This window comes from Physcomitrium patens, chromosome 3 (genome assembly GCF_059467195.1).
Source record: "Physcomitrium patens ecotype Gransden chromosome 3, ASM5946719v1, whole genome shotgun sequence".
NCBI classification, from domain to species: Eukaryota; Viridiplantae; Streptophyta; class Bryopsida; order Funariales; family Funariaceae; genus Physcomitrium; species Physcomitrium patens.
Window position 1 is genome coordinate 19,764,533 of NC_143412.1, and position 12,323 is coordinate 19,776,855.

The 12,323-nt window shown below is 33.5% G+C and overlaps 1 protein-coding gene across 1 annotated transcript; it reads left to right on the plus strand.

Annotated features, from left to right (window-relative positions):
* Positions 1–7,957: 7,957 nt before the first annotated feature.
* LOC112279539 (putative leucine-rich repeat receptor-like protein kinase IMK3) lies at positions 7,958–12,002 on the plus strand. The gene is made up of 3 exons (XM_024514072.3): positions 7,958–10,635; positions 10,808–11,140; positions 11,261–12,002. Exons 1-3 carry the CDS (start codon positions 9,051–9,053, stop codon positions 11,554–11,556), a joined length of 2,214 nt encoding a protein of 737 aa, XP_024369840.1. The 5' UTR covers positions 7,958–9,050; the 3' UTR covers positions 11,557–12,002.
* Positions 12,003–12,323: the final 321 nt, after the last annotated feature.

Below are 12,323 nucleotides of genomic sequence, written 5' to 3' on the forward strand. Positions count from 1 at the left end.
TAGATTTAAAATTGCATTGAAATTTTTACAGATATGATATTAGTGAATATATAAGAAAGCAAAAAAAAAATCTTGTAAATACATCAAAGAAGATTGACGCTTTTCAATAACAACATCTATCAAAACCAAAATAAACAATTAAGATGTGATATCTATTCTTTATAGAATTTGTTCCTAAAAAAAAGATAATATTATAAACATACATATTTACCTAAATTAAAAGTATTATATGGAAGATAAATTTAGGTATAATTAATAATATTTTATAGAAAAGCTTTATAAATATAGATTTTATTTTATACAAATTTGTAGTTGATTAGAAGATTGAAAATTTATTCAAGAAGTTGGCCACATCTCGCATATTTTGGTAACTTGTGATATAAGTAAGCTATATGGTGTACATGTAGAAAACTTTTCTTGCAAGTTAGACACTTATCAAAGGTTATATAGAATATGATCACATAACTTTTATTTAAATAGTATATATGGAAGCAAGAGTAAAGCCTTTTTATTATTATTAATGTATTTTTTGTCTTTATTCTTGTTTTAAGTAGTTTCTAGTTTTTTTTATCTTTAATAAAAACCATTTTAGTTTAATATCATACCATCTTTAAATGATTATCTATTATTTTGTAATAATACAAGAATATATTAATCCTTTGGTTCTTTATAATTCATGTTCTTCACAATAATACATCTAATGAAATATAGAATGTATTATTTAATGGTAGTAATAAAAGCCTTAATAATAATCAAATAATTAGATGGAATTCTTATTCTAATATTAGATATTATTGATTATTAAAAGAACATATGAACCACCTTTCTATAAAACAAAGATTAGAATTTGTTATTAACATCATTTGAAGGATCTTAGTTTTTATCAAATTATGAAGCAATTAAAGAACTTCTTGCTGAATTTATCATCTAAAAGTAGAGATAATATAATAAATATCCATATTCAATAATATATATATATATATATATATATATATATATATAGAATTAGGTAGATATAACCTAAAGTAGATTAAAATATTATTATCTTATTGAAAAAAAAAATTAAAAGCTTTGTAGACTTTATATGTATTTATAAGTGATTGATAGGTTGATAACTTATCTAATAAGTTGACCATATATTATACATTTAGCTATTTGTATTACAAATTGGTCATGTGGTACATATGTCAAAATCTTGTTCTACAAATTAGACATGTATCTTGCAAGTTAGACACATGTCATATCGTCAATAAGACATTACTACATAATTTTTTAGTAGATAGTATATTTCGATGCAAAGTGATGCCTTTTTTTACTATTATCAATACATTTCTTATATTCTTCTCTTAATTTAAAAGTATCTAGTTTATTTATATTTGATAATAATTATTTTAGTTTTTATCTTATATTTATCTTTTATTTATTTATTTTCTTTTTTAATAAAAGAAGAGTATATTATTATTTTTAGAATTAATTTTTGATTTTTATCTTTAATATGTATCTTATTTCTTTATATCTTTGATATTACAAGAAAGTAATACTTAAAACCTACAAAATACTTCAAATTTAGTTACTTGATCAATTACTCTCTATACAACATTATAAGGTTTTACTATTTAGAATAGATTTTATAGATTTTATATTTTTTTAAGATAATTGTAATCAACTTGTAACTAATTGATAGAAAAAAATATATAAATTATAAGATACTTCTATTAGGTGGATGGTTTTTTTTATCACAAATATATTTTTTATTTTATATATTCTTTTATATTATTTTAAAGGTATTGAATTATAATTTAAGACTATATAAATTAGCATCATTTAAAAATTTCAATAAATATATCTAATTATTTTGTACAAATTATTAAGAATTTCAAAGTTATCAATTTTTTCGTAATTTTTTTATTTATTTATTATCAATACATTCATAGAATCACAATTAATTTGGAATATTAATTAAGACAAGTCAAAAGTAATAGTTTCTTTTTGTCTTGAAACATGCTTATAATATTTTTTGAATAACATAAAGTATTTTATTCACATTATTTGAAATATAATTCAAAGTTTAATAATCAAGACATCTAAAAAGAATCCAAAGTTTTGTGTTAATATTCTAATTTATAAAAAAAAAAAAAAAAAAAAAAAACATACTTAATTATATATTATATATAACTATGTAATTATAATTTTTTGTATTAGCATTTTAAAATTAAAACTATTTATATGTAAAAATCATTAAAATCACTCTACAGATATTAAATGCATGTATATTTTTAATGATTAATTTTAAAATTTGGTAAAATTAGAAATTTTATCTTCTTTTTCAACCTTTGATACTAACCAAGGATTATTTTGCATGTTGCCTACAACAGTGTGGAATTGGGTAGTGGTACATTTATGACCATTGTCCAATCTGTTTATGTTACATCTTGTGGAAAAAAATTATAAAGAATGTTCTATTAAATTTTTTATTGTTTTAAAAACATTACTGCTTTTGTGTACCAAAGTTAATTGATTACCTTTATAAATTTTAAAATATTAAATGCTACACTCAATGTTCTTTGTTGGATACTTAAACCAAAATTTGTCAACTTCCAAACCTTCTTCTAATTGTATAATTTTTATATAGATATAGTTTTGAGGTTTACATAACCAAATTGATTTTTTTGAAATTATTTAGGTCTTGGAAAATACAATCTAATCTATATTTTTCTAAAACTAATTTACAGTGCATTGTGTCATGATTTATCAAAACATGCATGGAATTACGTTACTATCAACCCAAGTCTTGCAATATAATGAAACAAATAATTCAGTGTAGAATCAATGTAACATTAGTTTAACTCAAATCCTAGGCTGAAAGGTCAAAGTAATATGTTAATAATTCACATAATCAACACCAAAAGCATGTTTAGTTTTCAAGATATATATAATGTTTTTGTTAAAAAAAATTAAAAAGTACAATTTATTATACATTGTTATATTTCCTATAACTATTGCTGTAAAACCTATTCAATCTTCTCTCAGTAACATATTTTATAAAAGGGTTCAAATGTTGCATTATTTAACAATTTACAATATTTTAAAAGAATTTATCTCACAAAAAAGTAGGTTAGATTTACTTAATCTCAGGTAATACTGAAAAAATTATAATCAGACGATCATTTTATTTTGATTTAGTTTACCTTTTCAATCAAGTATTAAACAAAAACCATGTCGATGAAGGTTTTATGAAAAAAAAGTAATTTTTATAAAAAAACATGATTGTCTTTTCTATTCTTTCATCTCTCTTTTTTTATTCATTTTAAGTTTTTTCTCATGTTCTTCTTCCTTCATATTATTATGAGGTAGATAAGCCTTATAGCTAAAGGAAAAAGCAAGAGGCCAAATCTTTCAAAGCTTAATAATTGGTTAAAATTGAGAAGTTATTATTAGGTTTACTTAATACCTTAAAATAATTAGTCAAAAAATGGATCATGAGGATTTCAAAATGAACTTCTGGATGTAATGACCCCTTCAGTGACCTTGAGAAACTACAAATATTTCCTTCATGTAACATAACACCAATTTTGAAACACTCTTTGTCATAAAGCATCTCCATCTCGTCTACCTACTTCAACAAACCATAACTATAATTATTGTTTAAATCACAATTAATTATTCAAACTACAGGCATAACGAAATATGAAAGTGAAGAAAGTAAGGGCGTTTGAAAAGTGGAGGATCCTCCTACACACCCTGACCATTAAAACCCTTCAATGGAATGAAATCCCTCCTTAAAGCAACCTTCATTGAAAAGGGGCCTCCATTTCAAGAGCGCCATTCATAACTGATCTCTCATTCATAACTGAGCCAGGGGCACCTGCTTCCCACTCTCTCTCTCAATCAACAATTAATCCTCCCAAACTCAATAACTGACCCACACCAAAATATAAAACTGCTACTAGGTGCCTTGGGATGCATCATTTATGTGGGAGGAGCCATTTCAAATTCCAAGTCGTCCTGCCTCCAAACACTGAAACCCTAGAATTGAAGCTGATGTGGTAGGGTCGTAATGGCTAGCGTAGGAGTTGTAAGGGCCCCCATTATACACATCTTTGTCTTAGGGAACTGGCGTACATGTCCGTCACCTTATGTACATACCTGGGTAAAACCCATCCCACACAACCCGACCTGGTATCGGCGTCTGACGTGTTTGAGTTGATACCCGGATTGTAACTGTTACCCCGATTTCATGGAGTCGTGAGTTTGAGGTCTGGTGATTGACACCCTGCGATACGCGGAGTTAGTTCTAACGGTCAACGCTCGAATGTTTCAGTGCTGCCACGTTGTTCTGCTCTTTCCACGGTGTTCTGTTATTCTTTCGAAAAGGAGTTAAATATTGTTATTACTAAGAAAAAAAATTTAGCAACCCAAATTTGCACTAGATTTACCCTTTCAACCCCATCCCTATCCCCACATGTTCCCTTGTTTCCAACCATTGCCCCCATTCTTGATGTTCCTAGCTGCCCAACCCCATTCCCAACATTCTCAACCCTCCATCCTATCCTTAGTAACGGTTGGGAATGGGGAACGGCTAGGAACAAGGATGGGGGTTACAAGGGTGCAATGATGGTTAAGATAAAGTTGATCGCTTTAGTAAAAATTTGGGTTACTTCATCATTCCCCTAACAATAATAACTAAATAAATAATCTTGTCAAATAATGGATATTGTCATACTCTAACAAAAAACTCTTTGCATGAGTTAATAATAGTAATGTTATTAGATTTTTCATTCATGCTTTGTAGTTGAGAAACACATATCCATGAGATTTTTTTTGATCATTGGTTTTATTTTTATTTTTTGAGATTTTGATACATGGAAGAATATGCTGTCTCACTATGAAATGAACAAAATATTGACCTCATATTATTATTTCTTTATGTAAAAAATTCAAAGCCTTTGGTTAAGGATAGCATCAAACAAGAACACTATTCACAAGTTCTACTTTTACAACAAAAAATAAAACGTACACAATGTTTTTTATGCATTTGATGCGTTTTGTATCAGATCCATGCTGTTGCTATGAAAAAATCATGTGTTTCAAATTAAAACATTACAAACTTATGATTGTGGAAATTATTTTGGATTCTAAAAGTTATTTATGGTCATTTTTCCTCCATAATCAACCACAGATGTTATCCAATTTTTCTACTAAATCTAAGTTTTAATCTTAAATATAAAAAATCAAAAAGTTAAAAATAGCACAAATGATAATCTAGCTTGGGTTTTTATGTGATCAATAAATAACATATAAAATATTAATTCATAAATTCAAAATAATCTTTTAAAGTTTAGATTCAGTCTTTAATTTTTTAAATTTAAATTAGTTCAAAAATTAATTAGGTATCTTATCTAATTATATCTCATAACATGTAAGTCTAATGATTTTGAAATTGAATGTCTTTAAGACCTCAATACAAAGAGGATGTCTTGGACCTTCATTAATTGGATGGTCTTTCAAAAAAAGATTAAGTTATTGAATAAAAATTCATAAATTGTAAGAAAAAGTGGAGAAATTTTCAAATATAAATAAATATATCTCTTATCTGATAAAAAAAAAAAAAGAAGCCTCAAATCTTTATAACTTATTCAATACTTAAATTTCAATGTTAAAGAAAGAATAATATTATTTTAATATATAGTGTATTAATTATAATAAAAAATTAGGAAATAAATATAAAATCAAATGTTCATATATAGAATAATAAACTGTCATAAAAAAGTAATATTGGATAACCTATAATAAAACAAGAAAACTAATAATAATTTGGAAATTCATAGACTGTAAATAAGTACAATTATAAAGAATTTGTAGAATTTGTAGTGATCTTTTTAATCGTAATGGAATTACTGAGATTTTGCACATATACGAAACTTTAAGTAAGTTTTTAGTACGTAAAATATTATAAAATTAACTTTGAGGTATATTGAAACATTTTGTATAAAAGATAAAAATTATCTTTGTATTATCAAATTTATGAGAAGATTAAGAGTATTTAAAACTATTTTTTATATTTAGATGAAGGAACTCTAGAGAGAATCTTTATAAACAATAGTATAATGACAAGAATACCATAAACAATAAAAATAAGATTTCTACCAGTAAAATTATGTATTAAACTTGGTTTCTTAAAAACTATAATTCCAATTAAAAATTAGTAAAATTACAATAGTACCAAAATAAAATAAATATAAAAACCAATTAACAGAACTAAGTATAATCACTGGTTTTTTTTGGGAAGTTTAAGATATCAGTATTCTTGAAATTTGAGTCTCAATTAAAATAAACGAATTTTCGGAATTTAAAAAGTCATTGCAAAGACTGAATATTCTCAGAAGGAAAAAACTCATCATTAATTATAATCGATTTCTGAGATTTTCATGATAGAACTAGAATACGTACTTGAAAAAAAATTACATATTACAGTTTATAAAATATTAAGATATTATACTGAAAGTGTTTTAAATGTGATATTAGTTGACATTTATGAACGATATTATAATAATTTATATGCTTTCGTATTCTAATTATAATTTCATATTTCTTATTTCATATTTCAAACGACATTTAAAATCATGATTTCATATTTCAAACGATATTTAAAATCATGATTTCATATTTCAAACAATATTTAGTTTAGGGCTTAATGAGAAGTTGTCCTCATGCCTAAATTCTTGAGACTCTAAATCTTTATTATGTGATTTAATTAAACTTGGTATTATCACGACCTCAAAATCTTGTATTAACATTAATTTTTCGTCATTCTAATATTAATTTATTTTTAATAATAATATTATTTATTTATGTAGAACTTTTTTATGTATAATATGTACAAAATCAGTTTCAAAATTCGTGTAGCACACAACATATTTGATAGGAAAAATTGCCTTCCAAACAAATTAAAATCATCAAATATTAATAGCAATACCCAAATCGGCTAAACCATCTCCCAAAAGTTGACACTGAATTTATTAAATTTAAGTTAATATTTAATTTATAATTTTTTCAGGGTTATCGATAACAAGATATAATTTCTTTTACACACTTCTTCTATTTTTGTAAAATTTTATCACTTTTCCATTCCATTGTTGCATTGCAAGATTATTACATTGCATTGGAAGATTATTACAAACTTAGTTATATATATATATATATCTGTATATATGTCTTTCTTTCTTTCTTTCTTTCTTTCTTTCTGTGCACTCTACCTGTGATTAAAACCATCAAAGTGAATGTGCAGTGTGGCTGCTCTGCAAGCAAGCATATTACATAATTACTTTGAGGGCACATACAGAAATTGACAGAGTTCATTCTGCTTCTGAATCGTTGCTTTGAAAATACTCTTCAAAACTGCATTAGATGCATGTGCAAAGAATAGCAAATTAAATTGCTTTGAAACCCCACTTTTAGTGGTTTGCTTAAGACTCTTTCCATGCACATGAAAATGGTTACAATTGGGATAAAAAAATGGTCATTAAGTTTTTAAAGTGAGAAGCCATGATTTTTTATTAGATATACAAATGCTCAAAGGTTTAATAAGACTTTCCAAACTCAAAAGTCGAATTGGATGAAGGAGGATGAAAAAAGGATTTGAGAAAACGGAACCAAAAACTAAAAGAGGATGGAATGTTCCAGAGGGTGGCTAGGAGAACATGGAAGAAGGGAACGACGTCAAGAGAACGGACGGACGCGATGAAGGAGGGAGATACGGACGAACGAAGGGGCGGACGGACGGACGGAGGAAGAAACGGAGGGAGCTCTCCAGGAGGGCACAGAGAGAGCCTCCCCTCGTCGCATGCATGGCGATGAAGGAAGAAAGGAAGGACTGGCGCGGCCCGTTGCCGTTGTGGCCATCAGGGGGAGGGGATGGCCGCAATGGAGGTGATGACCACCCTGATGGAGTCACTGATCCGTCCGTTGCAGCAGCAGCAGCACTCGATGAAGCTCGCAGCTGAGGTCGTGTCATCAGGCAGTTGTCTTTTTTTTGGGGGCCCTGTCGCTACTGCTGCTGGTGGTGGTATTGCCGATCCTGCTCCTGCCTTGCTCAGTTCGTTCACTTGGTAGCAGCTGCCTGCAGCCCTCTCTAGTTTTCGCGCCTCCTCTGGTCCCATCGGGTTTTGTGCCGTTGAACGTCAGGGGCTGCAAGAGTGTGTCGGAGAGAGCCAAGCACCATTTTGTGAAGCGCCGGGTTGAGTACCCCGGGTGTATGTGCAGAGCATCTCTGCCAGAGCTTCGTTCCCCTTAGATTACCTTCGTGGATTTTGGAAAAAAAAGCCATGGTTTGATTTTGGTTTCTCTAACCGTTGCTCTTGAGTTAACCCCTCCTAGTGGTAGTTGATCTGCTCTAAGTGCAGCGTGGGAGGATTTGGGTTTTTACCGTTGGTTGGTTTAGAGGTTTAAGACGATTTTGAGATGAGAGGGTTGGATTCCGCTGCCGTGTATGTAGAGTAGATTTTTGCAGTCTCTGGGAGTGGCTGATTGTATTTTGTTTTTCTGTTTATTTTTTTATTTCTTAGTGGCTATAAGCGAGGGCGGCACTCGTGAATTTAGCTGTAATTTGTCCGTGTGGTTTAGGGTAGTGCTGTCCTGTGCATCTGAGCGAGTTGCAGTTGGTGTTGCTGTTCTACTACTAGTTTCAACTTATTCCTCTTGCCTCCATCATAGATACCTCGCTCGCATTGTGAGTTTATGTACTCAACAACATCTACGAGTGTGGAGAAAGGACTTAGCCTTTCTTGTCTAGTTCAATGCTTGGAAATTGCAATTTTCTCAGTAGTGTAGAATTTGGGCAAGTTGGTATCGTCGTATACCAGCTCTGCTGTTTGTGTTGCTCATGCATGTGCTTCAAAATTGACATCGCTACTGCCAGTGCTCATGGAGAAGAACTGAAGTACTTAAGGGTGGACCAGCTACCCGCTTAAGAAGCTACGCTGAATAAGGAACATGTTTTTGTTAGACAATTTTACGTGTTAAAGCTACTTAACTTAATGTAGTAAGCCAGAATGTTGTCTTTCAAGCAGCAGAAGAGATGGGACAGGCACGCGGGTTTGTGGATCGCTTTCTTCTTGCTGCACAACCACATGGTTGCATCACAAGATCCAGACACTCTACCGGCTACAGATGGGATACCGGCATCTCCTCAGGAGGTCTTGGCCTTGCTCAGGATCAAGCGCACTTTGGTTGACCCTCGCTATGCCTTGGCGAGCTGGAACGAGAGTGGAATGGGAGCATGCGATGGCACTTGGGCAGGCATCAAATGTGCGCAAGGGCGCATCATTTCCATCGCGCTTCCAGCGAAGCGGCTGGGTGGTTCCCTCGCACCTGAAGTTGGAAACCTTGTAGGTCTTCGGAAGCTCAATGTCCATGACAATGTCATCACTGGCACCATACCGGCCTCATTGGCCACTATCACGACGTTGCGGGGTGTTGCCTTATTCAATAACAGATTAACAGGTCCCTTGCCCACAGGATTTGGGAAATTGCCACTTCTACAAGCTTTTGATGTTGCCAACAATGACCTCTCCGGTGCTGTTCCTGCGGAAATAGCGAGCTCGCCTAGTCTCAACATCCTCAATCTTAGTGGGAACAATTTTACTGGCACTGTACCTTCCGATTATGGAGCATTTCGAGGCCAGTATCTGGATATAGGGTCTAACAGTCTCACTGGGCCTTTACCTAGTGTATGGACGTCGGCAAGGTTATTGGAATTGCACGTAAACAACAATCAGCTTACCGGATCTCTCCCAGAGCAGTTAGGAAACGTGCTTACCTTAAAGGCTTTGAGTGTTGCAACTAATGGCTTGTCTGGTAGCATACCTGCGTCTTACGCGAGACTTACTGCCCTAGAATCTCTCGACTTGCGGTCGAACAACTTGAGTGGTCAATTTCCTCCTGGCTTCGGGGGTTTGCCGCTCACTTCTTTGAATGTTACTTACAATAATCTTAGTGGCCCTATTCCTGCATTTACTACGGCTTTCAACATCACCTCCTTCAGTCCGGGGAACGAAGGGCTGTGTGGATTTCCAGGCATCCTAGCGTGTCCTGTCGCGGGTCCTGCAACAGGGCCCACCACTGCAGAAGAAACTGCCTCTCATAGAAAAACACTAAGCATCCAGAGCATTGTCTTTATAGCATTGGGTGGCACATTAGCTACCATTCTGTTAGTGGTGGCTATTATCTTGCTGTGCTGCTGTTGTAGACGTGGTCGGGCAGCGGACGGGGGCAGGGATAAGCCGGAGAGGTCTCCTGAATGGGAGGGTGAAGTGGGGGGCAAGCTGGTCCACTTCGAGGGACCGATTCAATTCACCGCAGATGATCTTTTGTGTGCCACAGCGGAAGTTTTGGGCAAGAGCACATACGGAACTGTGTACAAGGCCACATTAGAGAATGGCAGCCATATTGCGGTGAAGCGGTTGCGGGAGGGCATCGTGAAGTCCCAGAAAGATTTTACCAAAGAGGTTGATGTCCTTGGCAAGATCAGGCATCCTAATTTACTTGCTTTGAGGGCATATTACTGGGGTCCAAAGGACGAGAAGCTCCTGGTCTATGACTACATGCCCGGTGGAAGCCTAGCTGCCTTTCTTCACGGTACGTGGTTGAACTTGGAAGTTTGTGTATCACTACGTGTAGCTTACATTTCACCTCTGAGCTTGTGCGGAAACTGTATTTCGGTTGCTAGTTTACTTGTGATGCATGGTCGGCCTATCAATCCTGAGAGCAGTTCTACATGACAGCTGACAGTGCCATGGGATGTTTACAGCTAGGGGACCAGAAACAGCCTTAGATTGGGCTACAAGAATTAGAGTCTCTCAAGGAGCCGCTCGGGGACTTGTCCACCTGCACCAGAACGAGAACATTGTCCATGGAAATCTCACTGCTTCTAATATCCTTCTTGATACGAGGGGCTCCTTAATTACTGCCAGCATATCAGATTTTGGCCTTTCACGGCTGATGACTCCTGCGGCGAACGCCAATGTGGTGGCCACTGCCGGGTCACTTGGCTACCGTGCCCCTGAGCTGACCAAACTCAAGAAAGCGACAACAAAGTCTGATGTTTATAGTTTTGGAATTGTCCTGCTGGAGCTTCTTACTGGTAACTTCTTGTTCCGGTCAGTAGTTTCCTTAGGAATTCTGGGGAGCGGCTCACTCAACTCTACTATCCTTTTCTTTTCTTCTGATCTGATTGGTTCTATTTTGTCTTTGATATGAACAGGGAAGGCACCTCAAGACGTGAGCACTACTGACGGAGCCATTGATTTACCTGACTATGTGGCGGGTATAGTGAAGGAGAATTGGACCGCAGAGGTTTTTGATCTAGAGTTGATGAAAGGTGCTGCAGCACCTACTGAGGAGGAGCTAATGACGGCACTGCAATTAGCCATGCGATGTGTGTCTCCTGCTCCATCAGAACGGCCTGATATGGACGAAATCATTCGATCTCTTGCGGAGCTTCGCCCGGATGAGCGATTCCAGTCCCCTCGAACACACTCCGAGGGGACTTCCGCCTGATTCACCAATTTGTTTGCCTTGTACCATTTTGAACGATTTGACTCCCTCCAACTTCTTTTACACACTGACATTGTGATTGATGCTCTGGCCATGGTCTTTGGAAGGATCAAGATCTACAACATTTATTTTGTAGGCTCGGACTAACACAAACTGGTTTGACATCTTGTCACCTCAGCATCTCTAGAAGCCAATCTAATCTGAAGTCCAGCTGGAATCAGACAATGCATCTGGTTTGCAGCGTCTGGGTCCAAATTTTGGTCCAATGACCGGATTAGATACAGTAGTACTGAGTACATGGGTTTAGGCGTCTTTTGTTCTGGACATGCTGAAGCAATGTATATAGAAAGAAGGGGATAATTGACCATATCATTTGATGATCTTTGATAGCTCACTTTTGAAAGCAAAGCTTGTATAATTACATCTGATTTCACAGTCTCATAACACTACATTCTTTCCATTTATCTCAGGCATGTTTGAATAATGTCTTTTGTAACAATTATTTTTATAAATTGCCAGTTGGATTTGATCTTTGGTTTAGTAGTAAAAACCAATTATGTCTAATTATTTGATTTAATATAAGTTAAATTTCCATATTTTATTTAATAGACAAGCTTGACTATCATGATTCTACATCATTTATTATAATTTCTTTGATTATAAAAACTAAAATATAGGGAACATTGCAATTGTATTATTTAAAATTTTGAAAATAAATTCTAATTATGACTGTACCAATCAGATTTTAAAATAAAAGACATAAAATGCAA